Source organism: Callospermophilus lateralis, chromosome 6 (assembly GCF_048772815.1).
Source record: "Callospermophilus lateralis isolate mCalLat2 chromosome 6, mCalLat2.hap1, whole genome shotgun sequence".
NCBI classification, from domain to species: Eukaryota; Metazoa; Chordata; class Mammalia; order Rodentia; family Sciuridae; genus Callospermophilus; species Callospermophilus lateralis.
The window spans coordinates 15,814,739-15,840,012 of NC_135310.1; the positions used below are offsets into that span (position 1 = coordinate 15,814,739).

The 25,274-nt window shown below is 44.7% G+C and overlaps 1 protein-coding gene and 1 non-coding gene across 3 annotated transcripts in view; one reads left to right on the top strand and one right to left on the bottom strand.

Moving 5' to 3' along the window:
* The window catches only part of Akap12 (A-kinase anchoring protein 12), an 88,568-nt gene that overhangs the window by 10,624 nt on the left and 52,670 nt on the right, over window positions 1–25,274 (bottom strand). The window contains exon 1 of one of the 2 annotated variants that reach the window (XM_076858131.2): window positions 9,976–10,165. The exons of the other annotated variant lie outside the window; for it this stretch is intronic. Coding sequence (XP_076714246.2) covers window positions 9,976–10,000 — 25 coding nt within the window. The 5' untranslated portion in view covers window positions 10,001–10,165. Of the gene's footprint in view, window positions 1–9,975; window positions 10,166–25,274 lie in introns of those variants that run through there. 2 annotated transcript variants of the gene reach the window in all.
* Window positions 19,911–20,016, top strand: LOC143402656 (U6 spliceosomal RNA). The gene has a single exon (XR_013091732.1). It is a non-coding gene; the product is annotated as a U6 spliceosomal RNA (small nuclear RNA).

The following is a 25,274-nucleotide window of genomic DNA, read 5'->3' on the forward strand; positions in this document are numbered from 1 at the left end:
CTGGCTGGCCCAGCTTGCACTTTTGCAGTTTGGGTGCAGGTTGGATATGCGCAGCGTTGTGGCACTTGGATCTCACCCTCTATTTGCCCTCTGCGCCAGGCACAACCTACACAGACCTTAGAGGGAGGGAGGCCATGCTTCCTAAAAGTTGGTTTCCATTATGTCACCAGGCTATTACACATCTAATGAGCCCTGAGCCTTAGGGTAGCACAACCGCCCTCCTCTCCTTGTTGTCTAGGTAGGACACGGCTCTGTTGCTCAGCCATAGGGTCTTGCAGCGTGGATACTTTTCTACCTCCCATGGCTATCTATCCATCTATCTATCTATCTATCTATCTCCCCCCGCCACACCCCCAGGGATTGAACTCAGGGGCACTTAACCACTGAGCTACATCCCCAACTCTTTTTCTTATTTTATTTAGAGACAGGGTATCTCTGAGTTGCTTAGGGCCTAAGTAGCAGAGGCTGGCTTTGAACTGGCGATCCTGGCTTCCTTTACAGGCCAGAGTTCCCGGGACTGTGTCCGCTGGAAAGAAGCGGTGGACTGCAGCTGTGTTCAAATCTGTTTTCTTCTCATCTCCGGGTTGGATTAAGGACATGATTGAGGGCTTTGGCTTATGCTTACAGGACCCAGAAGGAGGCCTTGTCTCTCCAGGTCCCTTGGCTAACTAACTCTGAGGCAAGTTCAGGTACAGCGGGGTCCACCGGACAGCCCTTGGGGGGATGCAATGGGTTATCCCCGTCCCTTCCTGCCCTCTCTCTGAGTGCTGCCCTCAGCAGGCTGACTTTTCCAAGGAAGGGACAGGGAGACAGAAGCTGGAAAACCCCACGCCCGGCTCTGGCTGGCACCCAAAGCCTTCCATGGAGGTGGCTCTCGGGATCCCAGCCACCGCCGCGCAGGGCGAGGGCTGCCGCTGGGGGGCGCGCTACTCACGGCAAAGTCTACTCCACCAGGGCATGGCGCGCTCCGCCGGCCGGGGGCAGAGCGACAGGGGCCCGTGAGGCCCGGCCAGCCTCTCGGCGCTGCCCCATCGCGGAATGCGCGCCCTGCCCCGAGCGGGTGCCCTCAGCGCTGCTGACGGGGCCTCCCCGGGGGGCCGCCGCGCGCGTCACAGAGGCCTGCTGGCTCCCGGGCGGCCACGACAGCCCCTGGTCAGCCCGAGCCCCGCCCCCCGGGTCTCCCCCGGGCCCGGCCAGGCACCTTAGGAGGCAGAAAGCTAGTCCTGGCGACCTGGCCTTGGGCGCCGAACATCCCCGCTGCTGGGTCCACCATCTGCTTCCCACGCTCCGCTCCTCCAGCTGCTCGGCTCCAAACCCCGCTTGGCACCGTGACTGCAACGGGCAGGGTTTGCTTGGTGCTAAGAGCTGTAAATTCTAGCCGAGCACGTTGCGGCACACCACTGATCCCAGGGAGTTGGGAGACTGAGGCAGGAGGACCGCAAGTTTGAGGCCAGCTTGGGCAATTTAGTGAAGCCTGTCTCAAAATACGGTTGGGATGTGGTTCAGTGGTAAAGCACACCTGGGCTCAATCTCTGGTACTGAATAAAAGGGGGACCGGCAGTGGCGCACGCCTGTAATCCCGGTGGTTTGGGACACTGAGAGCCTCAGCATCTTAGTGAGGCCCTAAGCAACTCAGCAAGACCCTGTCTCTAAATAAAATATATTAAAGGGGAAGGGGGTCTGGGGATGTGGCTCAGTATTTGACCCCCACCCCCACCCTTGGTTCAACCCCCAGTACCAGAGAGAGAGGAGGAAAAAGGAGAGAGACGTTGTTAAAATCTGGAAAAATGAACTGCGGACATCGCACAAGTTCCCCGCACAAAGCTCTGACCCTCCAACTGGCTTACAAAGGAATGCACCGACTTCAAAAATGGCATCTGGGAGAATGCAATGCCATTTGTGTACTGGGGATAAGAGTTTGGCAATTTCTTATACCAAACGTACTTTTTTACAATAAGACCCAGCATGTGCTCCTTGGTATTTAACCAAATGTGTTGAAAACTTTAGTAAACACAATTAAACCGCACATGGATATTTATGACAGCTTTATTCACAATTGCAAAACTTGGAGTCAACCAAGATGTCCTTCAGTAGGTTGAGTAGATACATGATGGTACGTGCAGGCAACATAATATTATTCAACACTAAAAAGAAATGAGCTATCCAGTATGCAAAGACAGGGAGGAGGCCAGGCATGGTGCGCTCACTTGTGATCCCAGCAGCTGGGTAGGCTGAGGCGGAAAATTGCAAGTTCAAAGCCAGCCTTGGCAACTTAGCAAGATCTTAGGCAAGTCTGTGAGACCTTGTCTTTAAATAAAAAAATAAATAAAATTTAAAAAAGAGCTGGGGATATGACTCAGTGATTAAGAGCCCCCAGGGGAAGCCTTAAATACATATTGTAAGTGAAAGAAGCCTATCTGAAAAGGCTTTGTATTGTATGATTCTAAATCTATATGACATTCCAGAAAGGGCAAAACTGTGCAGATGGGAAAAGATCAGTGGTAGCCAGGGTTGGGAGAAGGAAGAATAAAAAGGTGAACCATAAGGGATTGGTTGTGGGGGCACACACCTGTAATCCCAGTGACTCCAGAGGCTGAGGCAGAAGGATCAGAAGTTCGGGGCCAGCCTCAGCAACTCCATGAAACCGTATCTCAAAATTTAAAATTTATATCTTATGCCTCCATAACAGAAATCTAGGTTCTGGTGTTTGTTTTGTTTCCCAAGAAATGGTTAAGAGGGGATATAAAATAAATGGGGGCTCTACCACTGAGTCCCTTTTATTTTTCATTTACATTTTTATTTGGGGACAGCGTCTCACTAAGTTGCCCAGGATGGCCTGAATTTGTGTTCCTCCTTCCTCAGCCTCCCAAGGTGCTGGGATTACAGGCATGCTGGCTCCAATGAAGGAAAAACGTAACTATAGGTCTATCCAGCTAAAGGGCATATGGACATTTCTTGTATTATTTTTATATTTGCAAATTTGTCAGTTTGAAGTTATTGTTTAAACACAAAACTACAGATATCTAGCAAAAACATAGAAAACAAAATGAAGAGAGTAATATCCACCTTCTATCAGTTTAGAGGAGGCCATTTATCTTTGGTATGCTATTTACTAAGATATAAATTTCAACTAAGTATTTAGCAATAGGAAAACTACACCCCACCTCCAAAAAGAGAAACAGGATTCAGATGAAGAGGAAGACCTTGGACAGATTGGCTTTTAAGTTTCAGCTTTACCATTTCCTAACACGGGGCCCCAAGACAAATTTCCTAAAATCTCAGTTGTTAGTGTCCTCACCTGTAATAGCTATCACTGCCCTAACTGGAATTGCCTGGAAAGATTAGCCTATCAGTGGACTGTCTCTAATAATAATAAAAATGATAGTGACTTTTGTCTTCGTTGTTTTCTTCAGAATGAAACTACTTATTTAATGTCCGTCAATTCCTACAATAATCCAAATAAATTGTAGAGACTTTAAAATACAGAAATCAGAGGAAAATTTCCATAAAGATACCATTCAGAAGTAATCACTATTAATACTTACACTTTTTCCAGGTAAGTTATTCGACACCCTTCAAAACGAGGGCCTAACGACTGCATGATGGATATATGTCCCCCTACTGTTGGACAATGTGCATTAGATATTCTCAAGTATAAAAACCATTGTCCAAATCCCAGAGTGTTTGAACAGAAGGGGGCAGTGTTGACCCACTTCAGCGGCTGAACTACAAGGAGGGACAGACACATGGTGAAGAAATCCCACCAACTGGGTTCAGGTACACCTTCAAATTCTGTAAATGGAATGCTCTGGGGTGCCCATTTTCACCTCTGAAGTCCAAAAGAAATATTTCAAGGGGAGACTACGGGCACCCATACCTCAAGTCAGTCTTCTATCCCTTCTTTGCCTTTATCTGCACTATTTAAAGATGCAGGTCCATCACTCCATTTTGGACGAGTGCAGGTCAGGATAGGGCCTCAGACCTCCATCTGTGTTGACCCCCGCCCCCGCCACTTCTCTACCTCCCCACCTCACTTTCTGTGCTTCCTGTGACCCAACTGTGCACAGTACCCTCAAAATCCCCCATTTCCCAGGTTCTGGCTGGAGGTGGAGATCCCAAATGAGATGTCACCGTTCCCTTCCATCATTCTCGTCCAGTTTGTGGCTCAGCAGACACCTTTGCAAAAGCATTTTTTCATGCTCCCTGTGCTGGTGCTCAATGAGATGATAACTTAGTAAGCAAAGTGGAAGGCTGTTAAATGGGTTTTTAAAAAATAACTCAATAATCTGGGGTGGCAGGAAAGGAAGGGAACCAGTAGGCCTGGCCGCTGGGTAACCAGTAAAACACAGTGGAGCAGGCTTCCAAGAGAGAAGGTCCACTGCTGGCCTGTCCAGGCTTCACCTAGCAGAATCCATTCACACCCGCACTTCATGAGAACCTTCTATTAATGTGTTTGTTTTTGCTAGGCACAGTACTACATGCCCGTAATCCCAAGCACTCGGGAGAGTGAAACAGAAGAATCGCAAGTTGGAGGTAAGTCTGTACGATTAATTTAGCAAGATGCTGCCTCAAAATAAAATTTTAAAAATGGATGGGGGATGTAGTTCAGTGTAGAGCACTTGTCTAATATGCATAAGGCCTGGGGTTCAATCCCCAACACTGCAAAAAAAAAAAAAAAAACAAAAACAAAAACAACAAAAAAACCTACTTTTTAATTTATAATTTCAAAACCTCCTCTCTCACCATTTTTGACACATCAACTCACTATAGATATTTTGGTGCTCAGGATGGAATGGAGGGCTTCAGGCATACAAAGTATATACCTTATCACCAAGCTACAGAACTATCATCTGCCTTTGATTTGTCCAAATGGATAGGAAAAGGAAAAAAAAAAAAAAAAAAAATCAAAGCAACACTCCCAAAGTCCACCCACAGAAACAACCGGTGTTAGCGTGGGCCTTGCTCACGTGGTGTGGCATTCACTCATGTGCAACTCCCAGTGACACACCACCGTGAAGGACACTGCCATCAATCCAGCAAACCTCTCAAGTACTACGCAGCACAGACACGGTGTTCACTGCCTCACTGAGGATGATATTCAGCTAGAAAGGATATCAGGAGAGATTTGAGATGGCCAAATCACTGGAAAGGGAGTGGCCATGGGTGTCTACTGAAAAAAACTGAGTGACCAGCAATTTCCATCTTCACACTGCGCCTGCAAGTCTTCCATCTTCTCCTGCTCCAGACGTGTACAAAGGGTGAGAAAAAGACTACGATCCCTCCAAGGGTCCACAAGGCCATCTGCACCATCCCAAACACTATGTTGTGTGGTGTGTGTTTTGGTGTGAACCGGTTCTTACACATCTACCAGTAGTGGAAACAACATCATAAATATATTGTTTCTAGATAGTAAATACTTTGAGGGGGAAACAACTGTCTGCACTGAACATGTACAGACATCTTTTCCATGTCATTATTCCCTAACAACATAGTATAAAATTTTAAAAAATAGTATAATAACTGTTTGAAGCATTCATACTCTATTAGGCCTAGTGAGTAATCTAGGAATGATTTAAAGTGTATGGAAGGGCTGGGAGTGGTAGCACACACCTGTAATCCCATCAACTGGGAAGGCTAAGACAGGAGCATTTCATGTTCAAGGCCAGCCTCAGCAACTTAGCAAGGTCTTAAGCAATTTAGTGAGGTCTTGTCTCAAAATAAAAATAAAAAGGCCTGGGGAATGTAGCCTTGTAGTAAAGTGTTCATGGGTTAAATCCCCAGTACCCCACCAAAAATAAAGTAAAGTATATGGGAGGATATGTGTAGTTTATTTGCAAATACAATGCCATTTTTTATAAAGGACTTGAGCATCCACAGATTTTGGTATCTTAGGGGATCCTGGAACAAACTCCCCACAGATGCCAAGGGATGACTATAGAGATTAAGAGATAAAAGTATAATTTGTACAATAAATAAATAGAAGTGTAATTTGTTTGCTTTAGATACTTAAAACATTAGGGAATGTGTCCAATTAAATATTAAAAATTTTTTAATGTTATAATCTGAACTTTGCTGTTGGGTTTCAGTGACACATCATTTTTAGCAGAGAAATAAAAGTGCAATATTACAAAAGCTACAACATTCATTTTTTTAGGTTTAGAATAACCAGGGTTCTCGGTCCCCAGGCACATTACGATGGCTTACTATGACATCTGGAACTGGTTAACTTTCCCCCACAACTTGTAGCATTGTCCTGGAATTTTTCCAGGAATTCCCTGCATTCTAAATCCACCCCTTATCCTAACACACCCAACCCCCCTTGTCCTAAAGCTCATTAAGCCACAGAATCTCCAAGGGGAGATGCTTCACTGGGATTCAAACTCAGAGAAGTAAAACCCTGTACAGGAGCTGACAGGTGACATCATCATTGTTCCTGGTCTTGACCTTCACATTTCGTGTCTGGACAGGCTTGAATAATTGTGGGTGTCACTAAACAATTATTAGCATCTTCTATAAAATGAGAAAAAAGGTCAAATTTTTACAAGGTACTCTACAGATACACTTCTTAGTCGCTATGAAGCTTTGGATAAATTACCAAACCATGAGAAATCTATTTTTATGATAAGAAGGGGGTTAAACAACCACTTTTTGCAGGATTAATGTGAGGAATAAGTTATGATGTGCACAAAGTACTGAACATACCTGTGCACTCAATAGGCATGGTCATTGATCTTAGCAGTTGCAAAGGTACCGATTTCATTTCTCCCAAATCTCTGGACAACTACTCTGTATCCACAGCAGATTATCAACAGCCACATGCAGGCTTTTTGTTTTGTTTTTTGTTTTTTTTCTTTTTCTCTTGTAAAACAATTTGCATAGGTAGGTGCATGCATTATAAATACTCAAAAATATGCATGAATATTAGAGGATTCTGTTTTCCCCAGCTTACTGTAGTGATAAAGAATAATATTGTCTGAGTGCTATGGCACAGGCCTGTGATCTCAGTGACTCAGGAGGCTGAGGCAGGAAGGTCAAAAGTTGGAGGCCAGCCTGGGCAATTTAGCAAGGCTCTGTCTCAAAATAAGATTTAAAAAGGCTTTGGGGATATAGCTCAGCAGTGCAGCACACCTGGGGTTCAATCCCCAGTATTGAGGGGGGTGGAGGAGCGGCCCTACCTTCTTACAATACCTTTGCAAAGTTCACCAAGTAACAGTAATATCTGCAAATCTAAATAAAATTTATGAGTTAAGGAAAACAGAAAAGATATTTTCCTAATTCCAAAGTATTTTGCTGGCATGCTTGGTGTGTGAATAAGGAAGGGGACCTCTCTCATCACTGTGTCAAATCACTATGCTCTAGTTTCTAGGCTGTTATTGCTAATGGGACACAAGGGAAAGGAGACCTCAGGAATGGCAGCATGCAACGTGAATAATCCATCATTGCATAATTCAAGTTCTGCTGCATAGTTTCAGTTGTTTGTTTGAAACAGAGAGAAATGATAATGGTTACTACTCAGAGATAGTTTTTTTCCCTCCCTTCAGAAAAGAAAACTCATTCTTCAGTAGTTCCTACAAAAGCACTATCTGTCCTGTTAATCAACTGTGAAGCTTGGACACCGCCTCCTCAAGTTCCATAGTACTGAAGAGGACTCCAGGAACTTTCTTCTCCTTTATTTAAAAGAGTAACTCCACAGAGAATGAGAGCTTGGAATATTTAATGCATCCTACACCAGGTTTTAAAATCTTCATTGCTTTTCATGATTCTGACCAACTATTCAAAGGCTGATTACAGCCAGGCAAAGTGGCACATGTCTACAATCCCAGTAGATTGGGCGGCTGAGGCAGGAGGATTGCAGGTTCAAAGCCAGCCTCAGTAACTTAGCAAGGCCCTGTTTCTAAGGAATTAAAGAAGAGCTGGGGATGTGGCCCAGCAGTTAAGCGCTCCTGAGTTCAATCCTCAGAACCAAAAAGAAAAGACTGATTACAAATTTTCCTTGTCAGGATAACTTGCAGAGAGAAAAGAGAGAGAGACAGAAACACCAACACCCTGCTTTTTTTTTTTTTTCCTTACCTTTTCCACCATGAAATGTCTACTTGCTGTTAAATTTTGCACAGTTTGCCATATCCTCCATATCCACATTGCAATAAAAATAAAATTCACCAGGGCATGGTGGCACATATCTATAATCCCAGCAATTCAATTTGGTTGGCTGAGGCAGGAGGACTACCAAATTCAAGGCCAACTTCTGCAAATTAGTGAGACCCTGGCTCAAAAACTAAAAAGGGCTGGGAATGTGGCTCAGTAGTAACGTATCCCCGGGTTCAATTCTAGCACCAACAACAGCAAAAAAATTCAGAATAGGCCCAACCACTTAAGATTATCTTAAAAATCAGATAATCCTTCCAAATCTTCCTGTTCATTGATTATTCCATCATTATTATCTGAATCCATTGTTAAAAGCTCCCTCCAGTGCCACAAGTTTATTAACTATTAATTACCACCTTCCTTTCCCACAAGAAGCTGGACATGTGACAAACTATAATTAAACAGTGAGTATAATAAACATCTTGTATACGAAAAGTGTCCCAAAAAGTGAGAACTCAGAAGTCCCTTGCTCCTCTATGACTCCCATAAGACACACCACAGGTGGCCTCTACTAGCACTGGATATTTGCAAACTTCAAACATGGAAAAATTAATGACTTGGGAAAATCATGAATCTTCTGTTTTTCATTTTTTCACTTTGTCTAATAATAATCTCTTACGTATATCACATAAATGTTCGTACTGGTAACTGGTAGTAAAGTAATCAAGTTAAGTTGGGGTAAGGAATATGAAGGAAATCTCAAAGTAAACAAGCTAATCTATAGGAAGTGAGAGATATTTTTAGTTTTGCTAAACTTTCACATTGATTTAAAATTCCACAAGACAACAAGGCTTTGCCAAAGTAGTTAGATTGAGAAAACATTTAACTCCTAGAAAGTCTATACTGTGCTTTTAAGAAAACACATAGATCTGGCAGCACTGATCTCAAATATTTAAATAAGAGCTCTCTGATCAATCTAGATTAGCAAATGGAGTTGAATTTTTTTGATGAGGGGAAGAGGGAGTGAGGAAGAAAAAAATGTGCAGGCTCCCAAAGAAGCCAGGCCACCCTACAATTGCATCAAGATAATCAAATGCCAAATTAGAGGAGCTATAAGTATATTCTAAAAGTTTGATGTAGGTAACTTATTTTCTAGATGTAGGAATTAAATATTATACTTCATATTGCCAGATTCCTAGAAAATAAGCTAAGAAAAATACATTTTAACTTTTTTACTAATGCTCAAATGGGTAAGTTTATAGTAAATATAGCTTTATTAAACATACCATCACTGAAGGCTTGGATACTTTATGCTCAGTAGTAGAGCACTTGCCTAACATGGAGAGGCTCCGGGTTCAATCTGCAGTACTGCCAAAAGTTCATATATACATACATACTTTAGATGACCACCCTTAAACCAGAGCTCAAACTTCAGCCTCCTAAACCACCAAGTGTACCTTTCTTCAAAGTTCCTAATAAGCAAGTCAAAAGGCCAAACACTTGCAGTTTCTCAAAAAGCAGGACTTTTTTTTTTTTTTTTTGGTTCGTGAATACTGCGAAAGATCAAGCTTTCACGCCTGATTTTCAAATTCGCACAAATCTGGTATTTTCTATTCTGCTGGCTGCTGCAGTTCCTGTCCCCATGGCCCCGCAGGAGCCCCCGACCAAGGGAAAGGCTACTCCACAACCTGAACGGAAAATACACGCTCCCCGGAGCGCCTTCTGGAAGATTTCTGCTTTGGCAAAGATAAAAAAGAAGCTCCGGATGAAAAGGCGCACGGACAGAAAGGCGCGCTGGCCTCCCAGGGTGCCCACCCAAATGCAGGGCAGAGGGAAGAAAGCACGGTTCTCGCCCCAGGCCGGTCGCCCAGGGTCTGGCTCCTGTCTTACCTGTGATCGTAATGGTCCCCAGCATATTTTAATAGCACAAGTCCAGAGGCCAATCAGTGGGCCAGTCCTTGCCCTCCTGGGCAGCTGGCTCTGCTCAGTCTCCTTCCTACCAACCCGCCAAGGTCTAGGTGTGATCGGAACCAAGAGCCAGCCACCACAGAGCTCCAAAGGGGCCCGAGGTGTCCTCGGAGCCGCAGCGCAAATCGACCCGCGAGGGCACTTCCCCGCTAATTATAGGCGGGCCACGCCCACCACCCCGCCTCGCCCCCCACACCCCGCCTCCCGAGAGCGCAGCACCTCTCCCCAGACTTGGCCCAGCCGCGGGAGTCACGTGTCCACCCTACAGGAGAGAACCCTTCCCTGGGCTGGTCCTCTTAGTGGTCAGCTGGCTCCACAGACACCCACCGAGGGCTTGGAAGACGAGGGGATGACAGCGACCCGGAGAGCAGCTTTTGATCTAAATGGTTACTTCATCCCTGGCTGACTTGCTCATCTCAACTTTTAAGATTAGGTAAAGGAAACAACCTCACAGATACTAAAGTCTCCTTCAATTTTTAATACTGTGTTCTGCATCCTTCCATTTATTCTATGGCTGATGAGGTGCAAAACACTGCTCCCCTTTTCACTCCTATGGTATTTTATATTTCACTATCTGTTTCTCATATAGGCACCCAAATGCTGTCCTGATCTGAGGGTTGGCAAATCTCAGTAGTCCTGTTTCCCGGACGCTTTGAAAAAGGCTGTTACAAAGCAAACGTTGTCTTCAACATTTGATCAAGGCAACTTTTTAAAAGCAGAAATACTTAAGCATTAGGTCTTTTTTTTAATGGTACAAACTGGCTAAATATTTAGATCAAACTATGCTCTAGTCCAATATATAGACATTATCATGCTTCTACTGAACAAGCCCACTAGCAAGAAAATCAAGCAGAACTAAAAATTCAGGCCGGCATAGAGGTACACGCCTGTAAAGTCCAGGTGCTCAGGAGGCTGAGGCTGGAGGGTCACAAGTTCAAGACCAGCCTCAGAAACTTAGCAAGACTCTGTCTCAAACAATTTAAAAAGGGCTGTGGATGTGGCTCAGTAGTTAGGTTCCCTGGATTCAATCCCAGGTCCCCAAAAATAATAATAATGATTTTTTTTTTCAGAAATTTGGTGAAGTGGGGTCTGCTGGGACATAGGTCAGTAGTTTAGAATGCTGGTCTAGCATGTACCCAGGCCCTAAGGTTTATCTTCAGCACAGAAAGAGACAGAATATTAAGTTGTGTTTTTTAAAAATAAGACATTCAGGCAGCTCTAGAATTCTTCAACACTTTTTCAATGAAGCTGCAGATTTGTTCTACATAAAGTGATAAATGACAATTTATCACACTTTTTCAAACGGTTTTGTATGCCAGGATTGTCAGGGTAGATCCATTAGGTCCCCTGCGTTTCCCCCTTCTTTTCATCTTTTTCCTATTTATCACTTCATGCCTTGCCTGTCTGACCCCATTAGCCTTGGCTCTTCCCCTAAGCAAACAAAGAGAAAAGTTTTACTATTGCTCTTTTCTTCAGACCGTGAAGATCACGTTCATTACTGCTTCAGCCAGGAGGGTGGGCGGCCTCCGCATTGGGCCAGAGTGGACACAGCAACCACTCGAGAGCCAGAGAATCCAGGGAAAGAGGAAGCCCAGGCCAGAGGCGGGGTCTTGGCCCGTAATTGCTCCTGTAGTCACCAGGCGGCGATATGCACCACATCCAGGCCTAGAGTGAGCAAAATGAGGGCCACTTCGTTGCCGGCCATCAGAAATTAGCTTCAGTCTCTCCCCAAAACGTGACTTCCGTCTTTTATTCCCGCAAACACCCGACTCGGCTGTAAATTTACATGTGTGTAGAGCGCAATGGGCCTTTTTCTGATGTAGTAAGAGGTTGTCTGGGGGCTGCTTCCTAACCTTTTGTCTTCCCTAGAGGATCCTCAACTTGAGTTCTCAAGTAGCTTCAGCTGTAATGAGAATCTGGTGTCTGAAATGCTGCTGGGCTAATGGTCCCCCTGCATTTTCCATTGGAGAGGGGACAGAGGGCAGAACAGCAGTTTCTCTCCTCCCAACACCCATACCCCCATCCCAGCCTGGAAGTGTCCTGGCTGAACAGCTCATGAAAAAGAAGTCTCTGGAGGTTGCATTAGTGTTCTTCACTAAATGAACCCTTTCTCAGAAACCTGGGAAGCCTCCTTCCTCAATCACTCCTCAGCACCAGCTGATGTGGACAGCATGTGGCTGTGACTCCATACCTCCATTGATTTCAACCTTCCATACCTCTATCACCAGCACCTGCCTTTCTGTAAGTCCAAATTCAAAACGCAGGCCAAGTGATATCTAATTCACTGATCTGGATAGGAAAAACATTTCACAAGTCACAAAGTTTAGGCCCCAAATGGCATTTTAAAAGGTGAATGTTTTACTCTCCAATCATGGCTCTTAAACTTTTTTTTTTTATGACACTGATGACGACACTAACACATCTGATTCGAGATTCTTAAAACAGGCAGTTAAAAGTCACAAGGCTGAGCAACAGATAATGCAGCAAGTTGTTGACTGTCTCAGCAGACTGCTTTCCTTTGATCTCCACCTCTCAGAGCAATCAAGGCCAGCGTGCACTGCATGGCTGCCCAGCTAGCACCCCTGCGAGTGGATCTACAAAGAAAAGTCATCAGCCAGGATAAGCAGGAGGAAAGTCTACACATAGGGACCATGTACAATGCAGGCAACTTTCCTTTGTTATAACTTCCATTCTCTGTTAGTTTTTGTGAAATCAGGGGTTTTTAGAGGTAGAACATCACTAACCAAAGCAAAAAATACAGGACGATGTTCATCAATTAGGTGGATGGTGGAGGAAAAAAATGTTTCCAAAATCTGCATGCTTCCTCAAAAAATACTTAACAAGATGTTGCTCTATATTCATGATGTTAAATATCTAAGGACACAATTAGAGACTTGTCCCTGGCCTCAGGGAACTTAGTGGCAAATGGTGGGTAAACCCAGAGGCTTAGGTGGGCATACTCTGGTTTAGCTCATCTCTGGAAGTATGGGAGACAGACCACCGGGGGCTTGAGGTGGACAGCGTTTGCAGAATCAAGGGCAGACAGGGGCAGAGGCGTGGAGAGTATGGCCACCAGGGCATCATGAGTGCCCCCCTGAGAGCGGCATGCTCAGGTCTACTTCAGCAGGCCAGGTCGGGAGAGGAGGCCAGAGAGAACTGGAAATGAGGCTAGGAATATTACACTGGGGAGTGTGTAGAAGGACATCTTAAGAACTTTGTAACAATCCTACTTAAAAATAGGCAAAAAAAATGTGAACACAGTAGATGTTTCTCTATAGAAAATTAAAAAAAAAAAAATGACCAGTGAACATATGAAAAGATGTGGAACATCCTCAACCATTAGGGAAATCAAAATCAAAACTGCTTCACGCCCACTGGGAGAAAGATGATCTAAAAGACAATAATCAAAAGGACAGCAATAGCCAAGTGTGGGGGCACACACCTATAATCTCTGCAACTCAAAAGGCTGGGGCAAGAGGATCACAAGTTCAAAGCCAGCCTCAGCAACTTAGTGAGGCCCTAAGCAACCATCTCAAAATTAAAGGGAAAAAAAAAAATTAAAAAGGACTAAGGATGTGGCTTAGTGATAAAGCGTCCCTGGGTTCAATCCCAGATACAAAAGACAAAAAGATAATAGCAAGGAAGAGAGAAACTGGAAACCTCAGACACAGCTAACACGAATGTTATATGGTGCAAATGCTTTGGAAAACAATCTGGTATGTTCTCAGAATGTTCAACGTAGATTTACAGGTTGAACTAGCAATTCTCCTAGATGGACACCCAAGAGAATGGACACACATCCACATGCAAAAGCTTGCTCATGACTGTTCACGGCAGCATTACACACAGCCAAAGATTTTGGTATCGTGGGGGTTTCTAGAATCAGACCTTAGAGATACCAGACACCAAGGGACAGCAGTATTATATGAGCTCACATATATGAGGTATCTATAAAAGTAGTCAAATAATCCATAGAGATGGAAGGTGGAATGATGACATCCAGGAGCTATGGGGAGGGACAGTGGGGAGTTGCTTGGTGGGTTGGTTCAGAGTTTCAGTTTTGCAAGATGAAAACAGCCCTGGAGAATGCCTGCACAACAGTGGGAATGTACTGACGCCGCTGGTATTAAGATGGTAAATTTTATACTATGTGTATTTTACCCCCATGGAGGGGGATATTTATAGATAAGGATACACACACACACACACACACACACACACACACACGTGCAGCATAGATCAAGAAAACCACAACAAGAGAAAGCACCACAGCAGAAATAGACAAGGAATATTCCCCCTCATGATTCCACAAGCCTTGTGAAATTGCTCAGAAGTCTCATTCCCAGGCAGGCTGGCAGTCCCTGGGAGCTCTGGCCGTGAAACCCTGTTCTCCAAAGCACCTAGTCCCTTGGGCCAGCTGCTTGGGAGCAGAGAATGGGCTTCAGGAGCACAGGCTTTGGGGCTTGGGACTGGGGTCTGCCCTGGGCACAAGGACTTCGCCAGATGGTTTAATGCCTTTGATCTTCAGCTTCCTCCTTTCAGGGGCTGTTGGCACAACATGCACAGAGCTCAGGAACCATCACCCACAGATACTTTAAGTGGGTCAAATACATGTTCTGTGAATTACAGCTCACTGAAGCCAGTGTATTTGCTCATCCTTTTTTAAGAACTTTGTATGGATTCTAAAACCACAGGAACCATTGGAGGTTTAGAGGCAGGGTTTGGTGGTCCAGGATTAGATCTGGTGATTTAGAAAAAGCAAGTGGGGAAGGAAATACCGAGAAATACACTCAAGGACTGGAAGCGATGGAGCAAATATTGGAGGAAGGAGCAGAGTGAGGGCACCAAGAACTGAAAGATGCTGCACAGCAACGGAAGCCAACTGCAGCCCTGCCCGTCTGCCAGACATCCAATCCGAATGATGTCCAGGAAGTAAGAAAGGCCTGGACCCTGAGGAAGGGGATCTGAAAAGCACCCGAGGGCAGACAGAGATCAGAGGCAATTGAGGGGAAAGTGGTGTCAGACTCCAAATGCAGAGAGGACTTCAGGACGTGGGGATGAATGATTACAATACAGACCAGGACTTCTCTCTCTCTCTCTCTCTCTCTCTCTCTCTCATGGGAGGGAACAAGGGCCAATATACCAGAATAGGTCCACTAACTTCCTTGTTTTTTATCCAAATAGGAGAATCAGGAGCCAGAAAAATGAACACCCATCAAATCTGACCCTCCCTGGCCTTATCTTAAACTTGCTCTTCAACCTGGTGTTAATTACCCTTGGAGGAAAATAAGCCAAAAACCAGCGGCTGGAAAAGGACAGATAAAATCTAAGTAAGAGACGATCAGCACCACTCTTCCTTCTTTAAAGTGCCCCAAGATAACTGCTCCCGGGCTAGGAGTCTAGCTCAATGGCAAAGTGCCTGCCTAGTCTGCAAGGCTAGCTATGCCAATTGCCTTGATCCAGTTATTACACTGTATACCTAGAGTGAAATGTCCCACTGTACACCATAAATTTGTATAATTACTATGTGTCAAAAGTAAAAATATTGGGCTGGGGATGTGGCTCAGTGGTTAAGTGCCCAGGTTCACTCTCTGGTACCCCCCCCCAAAAAAGGTAAAAATATTTCTAAAAACTATTAAAATTGGATAACTATAGGATAAGAATAAATATAAATAAATGCACAGTCATTCTTCAGTATTTGCAGGGTTGACTCCCTGACTCAACCTCAAGATACCAAAATCTTCAGATTCTCAAGTCCCTTCTATAAGAGTGCTGTATTTTATGTAACCTACACACACAGCCTCCCAAATACCTTAAATCATCTTGACTACTTATAATACCTAGAGCAATGCAAATTCTATATAATAGCTGTTAGACTATCATTTGGGGAATAATGACAAAGAAAAAAGTCCTTATGTATTCAGTACATGCACAAACTCACTCATGCCCTCCCCCCTCCCCCACTAGAAAAAAATTTTTTTTTTTTTGGTACCAGGAATAGAATCCAGGGGTGCTTAACCACTGAGGTACTCCCCTAACCCTTTTTATATTTTATCTTGAGACAGAGTCCAGCTAAGGTGCTTAGGGCCTCCCTAAGTTGCTGAAGCTGACCTTGAATTTGCTATCCTCCTGCCTCAGCCTCCTGAGCTGCTGGGATGGATTATAGGCTTGTGCCACCACTGGGCCTGGTTCCCTAGAATATTTTTTTGATTTAAGATCAATTGACTCCATAGCTGGTTGAGTCTGTGGATGTGAAGTCCTCTCTGAAACTAATCACCAGCAGATACCAAGGGACAACTGGACTTTAATTGGGTCAACTGCGCGTCATGTCAATTACACCTAATAGAGTTGTTTTGTGTGCTCACGGCCACATGCACTGAATCGAAACAGCATGGACAAGTGAGACATAGGACAGCTGGGGGTGCTGGGCTCAACGTATTTTCAGGTCTCTGCCTCATGCAATTAACACAGACAGATACCGACTGAAATTCCTTGTTGAAATGTGTGTGTGTGTGTGTGTGTGTGTTTTACTGGGTTTGAACGGGGCCTCACGCATATTAAGAAAGTGCTTTACCACTGAGCGACATCCCCAGTCCTTTTTACTTTTTATATTGATAGAGTCTCACTGAGTTACTAAGTCTGGGCCTTAAACTTTCAAACCTCCTCCTCAGCCTCCTGAGACTGGAATTATTGGCATGCACCACTGCTCCCAGCCCCATTTTTGCTTTTTAAAATGCACATACACCTTCCCGTACATGAGGGGGAAGAGAATACTGAAAGAAAAGCAACAAAGACAAACCAAAGTAGAATTATGAGCAATTTCTATCTCGAGATTTTTCTACACTTTACAAATTCCTCTGCAACTCATCTTTATTACCTATATGATTGGAAGTCAAATACACTGGCCTCAGGGCTACGGGTTGTATGAGGTGGTCCAGGGCTACCTGGAAAGCTCTAAAACTCAAAGGTGCAAGACTTGGAGCATTATCTTTGATTTTCTATCAATAATGGAAGATGGGAGCCTATATTCCCAGTTACAGGAGAGGCTGAGGCAGGAGGATCACTTGAGCCCACAAATTCAAGGCCAGCCTTCAGCAACATAGCTACACCCAATCTTTAAAAAAAAAAAAAAGTCTGAATCTGTATCTTAAATTCTCCAATCATGGGAACCTGAAAATAGATGAAAGTCTATTGAAAGCACAGGGGATTCTTTAAAAATAATGAAATAAGAAAATATTTTTCCACCTAATGTGTTCAGCGACATAGAAATAAAAATCAAATTCTCTGACTCAAACACTCTTAAAAGTCCTTTACACCCTGATATAGTTAGGGCAGTCAGCTTTCCATTACTATAACTGAAATATCTGACAAGAACAACTTAGAGAAGGGAAAGTTTATTTTGGGCTCATGGTTTCAGAATCCATGGTCAGCCAACTCCATTGCTCTCCTGAGCTGAGGCAGACCATCGGGGCAGAAGAAGGGCATGGTGGGGGAGAGCCGCTCCGTTCATGGCAGCCAGGATGGAGAGAGAGAGAAAAGCCAAGCACAAGATACAGTCCAAGGCCACAGCTCCAGTGACCTACATCTTCTTGCCAAGTCCCCATTTGCCTACAGTAACCACCCAGCAGTCTGCTCAAATTACTAATCCATCAAATGGACTAGTCCACCAGTGAGCTTACAGCTCGCATCATCAAATCATTCCACTTATGAGCATTCCTGTATTGCCTAACACGGGAGTTTTTCAGGGGACATTAAAGATCCAAATGGTAATAAAAGTCCAAAGAGGATTCTGAAGTCTGCAAAGCTGGTTTCTGGTCCCAGCTCTTCTTTTAGCTGTGCAGCCAGGGGCAGAGTATTTAAGTCCCTGAGCTTTGGCTAATGGGAGAATGAAAATACCTCCAAAGTACTGTTACTCTGAGGTGCTAGTGAAGGTCAACACCAGCACCAGCAAGTGTTTTGTTTGAGATGAGGTGTCTACTCCTGGGCTCAAGCAATCCTCCTACCTCAGCCTCCCAAGCATCTGGGACTACAGGAGCACATGCCCAGTTTGTGAGTATATTTTAGAAGTGGAATATTAGCTATGCAGTCTCAGTAAGGAAGATACTGCCCTCAACAGGGTGAAAAACAAAATTAGTTTGGAAGAAAGACTAAACTTGTATAAAAACAAGAATGCCCTTTCATCACCAGTGTCTCAAGAACGCATTCATTATAAGCCAGGCAGAGTAGCTCAAGCCTGTAATTCCAGCTGAGGCAGGAGAATCACAAGTTCAAGTCCAGCCTGGGAAATTTGGCAAGAGCCTGTCTCAAAATGCAAATTAAAAGGGCTGGAAAAGTAATTCAGTGGTAAGCATTTCTGATTTTTAAATGTGGGTTCAATTTCCAATACTAAAAAGTGGTAATGATAATAATGTGAGCCCCAAGCTAGTTATGGAGGTGATAAACCTTCTAGTAGGCACAATCAGAAAAAAATAAAATTAACAATTGAGGTTGATTTTAATACATTTTATATAACCCAATATATCTATGTTATATCAATGCGTACTTGGTAGGAAAAATTAATAATCTATTTTAGGTTATTTTTATTTTTTTTGTACCAAGTCTTTGAAATCTGGTATATACTTTACACACAACACACTGCAAATCAGACGAACCACACTTAAGTGAAATTCACATGTGGCCAGTGCACAGCTCTGAAACTACAAAAATAATTGAACATCCCTTCTGTGTGCTCACAGGAATGAGTCCCAATGACAAATTTACCTCTGATTTGGCATCTCTGTCTCCAGATATGAATGACCAAAATACCCAATCACAGCCTCCATCACTTACTACCTCCACGTACAACCTAGAATTGGCCTTCAGTTTCCCCAAGTGCAATCTAGAATTAGCCATCAGTTCTCCACAGATATACTCAGAATCATTCAGGATATGCTCAAGTCCTACAAAAACACCCCTCCAACACCCCTCCAGCACCCATGAAGGATCCCCCTACTACAGCAAGCCAAAAAACACACAGCTAACTAATCTGCTTTGTCTGCTGGTGAGTTCCTAGTGATCTCTAGGCAGTAAGGAGTTCAATTGCCTTGGTAGATTTACTTGGAACAGCTTTCTGTCTCTTAATTTGGGTGAACATATTCAAACCCATGACTCTTTCTACACTTTCACAGTACAGGGACCAAGGGCTTCCATCCACATGATGTTTTACTTAAAAGCTCAACCTAGTAGTATATTTAGACTGGCTTCAAACATAAATGCAAAGAAAAAGTGAACACTTGTAAAAGTAAAAAGCTCAATAAGTTTCCCAGGAGATGACTAGATGTTTATATTCTGAGAGGGTTACACAGAGTTTCCTGGGGGCAGAGGCACATCCAAGGGCGCCATCTCAAACAAGCAGGGTTGAGTTTACATAGCGGGTATTGGAGTCCTCCGTGCAGACTTTCCTGGCTCCTGTGATTCCAGCAACCAGGCACACATACTGCAGGAGGGGGACAGAAGAGTCTCGGAGGAGTTGGGGGACATGAGAATGGAGAAGTTTGGATTATCCCACGTCATCCTACAGGGATGGCCCCCATTGCTTCACCTTGCCCTGGGACACAGCCCCAAATTTTTAAATATGAGAAACCTGTCCCTAAATCAGACATGTGATGAAAACATCTAACTTGAAAGACCACAACAAAATAAAATAAACAGTATCAAACCAAAGCAGCGATTTTGAAGAGACAGAGACCACACATAGAAATAAACATTTTAAAAAGAAATCCACTCTGCGCTGGAGTGTAGCCCAGAGATAGAGCACCAGCCCAGCAGGTACAAGGCCTTGGGTTCCATCTCCAGTGCCACACACACATCAAAATTCTGTGCTGACTTCAGTGGCACAAATACTAAAATTGGAACTGTATAGAGAGGACTGGCAGGACCCCTATGCAAAGGTGTCATGCAAATTCCTAGGCATTGCATATTCAATAATTAAAATAAATGCTAATAGTGAGAGACCAAAAATATTGCAGCCAGGGGGAAAAAGGGGGATACATTCAAAAGACAGTATTTAGACACCCCACCCCCAATATCGGTTCCTAGAATTTTTTTTTTTTTTCTTTTTTGGCAAAGGGGATCAAACTCAGGAGCACTTGACCGCTGAACCACATTCCCAACCCTCTTTTGTATTTTATTTAGGACAGGGCCTCACTGAGTTGCTTAGCACCTAGTTTTTTGCTGAGACTCAGTTTGAACTCCCAATCCTCCTGTCTCAGCCTCCTGAGCCGCTGGGATTACAGACGTGTGTCACTGCACCTGGCAGCTGTTAAGAATTTTTTAAAAAGTAGTAATTAATATGAAGTATAGACTTGAGAATATTTTTCCAGAAAAGAGACAGATACAATACAACAGAAAATGAGGGAGGAGGGATTTCTAAATCATCTCAAAGGTCTAACATCTGAATAATAGTAATTCTAGAGGAGAACAAAGAAAAACAAGAGAATTAGAAAAAAATAATTTATCAGAAATGAAGGATATGGATTTCTAGCTGGAAGAGCTCAGAAGAACCCAGCAAGTTGGATGGAAATGGATTCACATGGAGATATATGTGTGTGTGTGTGTGTGTGTGTGTGTGTGCGCGCGCGCGCGCGCACGGTGCTGGGGATTGAACTCAGGGCCTTGTGCATGTGAGGCAGGCACTATACCAAATGAGCTACGTCCCCATCCCTTCTCCTGGAGATTTATTGCTCATAGATACTGGAGCAGACTGAAGGACTCTGGGAGTCACAGGTAGGATTAAGACTTAGAAGGGCATGGGGTTCCTCAGCAGCACCTCCACACAGATGACCCAGGTAGAATCCTAATGTACCCAAACATGCCAAAGAGAAATGAGCTCTGCTAGGGAAACACCCAGGACCAGGACTTTGTCTGCTTTGGGCAGCTGTGGTTAATTACTATACAGCAGTAGCTTCTAGACTACCGATATTCTTTGGGTCTTGGGAGGCAGACTCCTCATTTCTCATATCTGTCCAAAGGTGGTGAAAGGGAGCGAGACAGGTCTCTGGGTCCCTTTTATAAAACCACTCAGTCTACCAGGAAGGCTCTGGCCTTAAGACCTAAGTACCACCCAAAGGCGCTACGCACAGTTAGGATCACTTGGGGGTTAGGATTTCAACATATGAACAGGAGTGGGTTACATAAATATTTAGTCCATAACACTGAGGTCCTGGGCTTAGGATGGCAGTCTGCCGGACGCTCTTAAGGCAAACCATTGCTGCAGAATATGAATCTTCTCCTTTATTTGGACTCAACAATCATTTGGAGAGTGGGGAGTCTCTTAACCTTTCCTCTAGCTATTATGTTGTGTAAGGCTGTCCTGCTGTTGATTATTCTGAAGCCAGTACCAATAGGGTGATTGATAATTCAGGGGCTAGGAACACATGAACACAACTCAATATTTTCTTTTTCCTTGATAAGAGGACTCTTCTATACAACCAGTCACGTACTTCTGTATCAATGAATTGCCTCTTTTAACCAGTTTCTTCAGCACACAATATTTGGTTCAAACCAAGATATTCTCATGGTTTAAAGAGTTTGAGAAGACAGGTGGCACAGACCTGTAATCCCAGCAGCTGGGGAGGCTGAGACAGGAGGATTGTGAGTTCAAACCAGAGCCAGTCTCAGCAACTTAGCGAGGCCCTAAGTGCCAGCGCACCCCATGTTAATTGTGGTCGTGCTGGCATATCTTTGCTGATGGTGTCACCAGTGATGCAATTTTTCCAAAGGAGCCGTCAATTGGCTTGGTGTGGCATTTCTGTATCCTCCTCCCTTCTGCTAGTGATGGTCTAAAATTTGGGGGCCAATGGCTATATGCTGGACCGGTAGTTAATGATGGGTATGATCCAATTGCAGTGGTATCAACCTAAGACAGGAGGCTGACACCTAAAGGTCAGTTTTCCGATGACGGGTAAGGACCATATGTTGAATTGGACAACCTACCAGGCACGGGCCTTAAGCCACATTGCTTGTTGTTTAATTCATCAGAAGGGGGGAGATGCTGAGAGCCATTAGCCAAGTAGGTATGACAATTTCCTTGCCAGCGTACCCCATGTTGCTTAGAGGAAGGACTCGTGGTAAAATGGACTTGCCTTGGACATTTTGCAGTGACATTGCATGTAAGGTGACCTTGCTCAAGGACCAGGGCGGATCCGGGTTTAGGGCGGATCAGGGTTTAGGGCTCTCCTTGGGTTTAGGGCGGTTCCAGGTTTAAGGTGTACCCTGCTGGGAATAGGGCGTATCCTGCTGCCTCAGGTGTGCCCGCTCCTGTAGTTCCCCTTGAGTTCTCACGGGATTCAGAGAGTATTTGGGCAGAGAACGTGGATTTCCCTAGAATGTGTTTGTAGAGTGTCGCTGTGAGATCGAGAATAAAGAATTGCTGTTTGAATCTACAAAGCTGTGAGTGGCTCGTGATTTTGTGCCCAGCCAGACTGCGGCACCTAAGCAACTCAGCAAGACCCTGTCTCTAAATAAAATACAAAAAAGGGCTGGGGATATGGCCCAGTGGTTAAGCACCCTGGGTTCAATCCCTGTTTTTTTAGAAATAAACTCTTCTTAAAAACTGGGAAAATGGAAAGGGAAACCCAGCTAGGCTTGGCAAGACTCCATCTAGTAAATTCTTATTGGAAAGAGCATAGGAGTCTGGGCACTTTTCTCGTAATGCGAGGCAGCTTATTTTCTCTGGAGATGTTTTGCTAGAGAAGAAAAGGTGAGAGGAAGAGTGATGGACGTGTGGGATTCTTAGAGGCTGCCGTGTGGAAGTGGGGAGCCGGTTCCACAGAGTTCCAGAAGGCAGCACTGGGCAGAGAAAGGGCAGAGGGAGGCACATTTCCACTCCCGGAGAATGAACCACCTCCTTTGATGGAGAAAACTCCCCCAAATCTTGCAGTATACAGCAGACGAGCCTCCTGCTTGGGGGCAGGGGCTGGTGACGTCAGTGTCAGAGCTCCTTTCTACTAAGGCTGCTCGGTCCCAAAGGGGACTTTTTCCAGTCGGACAGTCACGGAGGCGATGCTGTCCAGGCTCAGCTGAGTCCCCTCAGTTTCATGCGCTGAAGTCTGAATCCCCGGCACCTTGCAGGGAGGACCTGAAACTATGAGCCCAACTGTGGGGGCCCTAATCCAGACCAACTGGTGTCCTTATGAGAAGACACTTGGACACACAGACGCCAGGGACGCACAAAGGAAGGACCTGCGAGGACACAGCAAGAAGACAGCCATGTGCAAGCCAAGGGCAGAGGCCTCGGGGAACCACACTGGCCAGCCTCCTGACCTTGGACTTCCAGCCTTCAGGACTGTGGGAAGACAAAGGTCTCCTGTTAGGCCACCAGCTAGTGTCCCTCACGGCAGCCTGGCAAATAACTCAGCAGGATGACGGCCTCGGGCGAGGTATCTTCTCAACCCTGCATGTCCATGGGAAGGCCCGATAAAGCAAACGGTTCACCGATGAATTAATAGCACGTATGGAATTTTCACCTGAACAATGAAGGTCTACACTATTAAGAGGGTGAGAGACTACTTCATATCACTCTGTATTGACACCTGAACTACAAAAGCAATTTGAGAAAACTGAAGGAATGGGACTCAGGAACGAGCCTTAATGGATAGGCTAAAAAGTTGAATTTTAACACGATCAAAGCACGTTAGATGTATGTTCGAATGTGCCAAAATGCAATCCAGTATCTGTATAATTAAAATGCACCAATTAAAGAAAAAAGATGAGGGCTGGGGATGTGGCTCAAGCGGTAGCGCGCTCGCCTGGCATGCGTGCGGCCAGGGTTCGATCTTCAGCACCACATACAAAGATGTTGTGTCCGCTGAAAACTAAAAAATAAACATTAAAATTAAAAAAAAAAAAGATGGATCTTAAGCCCAAAGAGCACATCTTTGGACATTATCAAAATATCCTTTTATAAAATACAGGGACGTTGTGTTCCAGAATGTCTCATTGCCAGCACCTCTGGGAGGCTAGGACGGGGGAGAAAGGGGCGCCATTCACTCTGAACATGAGGCAGTCTTTGAGGAAACCCAAAGGATTTTCATTAAGTAAGTAAAATGGCGGAGGAGGTCTGAACTCCAAATTCCTATGTCGAAACCCATGGCCAAGGTGGTGATAGGTGGTGGGAGGTGGTGAGGGCAGAGCCCTCCCGCGTGGGATCGGTGCCTTTGGACAGAAGCCCAAAGGAGTTTATGGGCCCCTTTGCCTTCAGGCATGTGAGGACACACAGATGGTGCCTCCGTGAGAAAGTAGGTCCCCCCAGGCATAGAAGCTGGGTTTCCCAGCCTCAAGAACTGTGCGCAGTAAGTTTCTGTGTTTATAAATTATTTAGTCTAAGGTATTTTGTAGCAGCGGTCAACAAACCAGGCCAATGCTAAAATAATTAATAGCTTAGTCACAATTCAGGAGCCATTCATCATGCCCGCCACCCCATCCCTTAAAAGGAAAGGGCTAGCCAGACATAGTGGCACATAATCCCATTGACTCTGGAGGCTGAGGAAGGAGGATCCCAAGTTAAGAGGCCAGCCTCAGCTCCTTAGTGAGGTCCTGTCTCAAAATAAAAAACACAAAGGGCTGAGGATGTAGCTCAGTGATAGGAAGCCTCTGGGTTCCATCCCCAGTACTGGAAGGGGCTGAATCTTGGCATGTTACTTGCGCAAACCTACAGGCCAATTCACAATGTAGTCTGGATGTTAATTGCCCCTCCAAGGCCCATGTGTTAAAGGACTGGTCCCTCGTTGGTGCTATGGGGAGGTTCTATACACCTTGAGGAGGAGAGGCCTAGTAGGGGGTCCTTAGCACATCGGGAGCATGCCCCTGAAGGGGACTGTAGGACCCAAGTCCTCTCCTGTTCCTTTTTTCCTTCCTGGCCAAGAGGCAAACAATTTGCTCTGTCATGTACTCCCTACCACTGTCTTCCAGCAAAGTAACAGGTCTGCCCAAACTTGGAATGGAACCATAAGCCAGAAGAAACCTTTTATCTTCCTAAGTCAATTACCTCCAGTGTTTTGTTAGAGTGATGTAAAGCTGACTAACATACTCACTTATGCTTCCCTCAAGGGCAATGCTGCAGAGCACCAAACCTGATGGAGAGAGGGTTGGGTAGCCCTAACTAGAGAGGTACACAGATAAAGCCAATAGCCTGTGGGGCAAGGATGTGGCATTTATGGACATTTTCACGACAACCCCTCTTC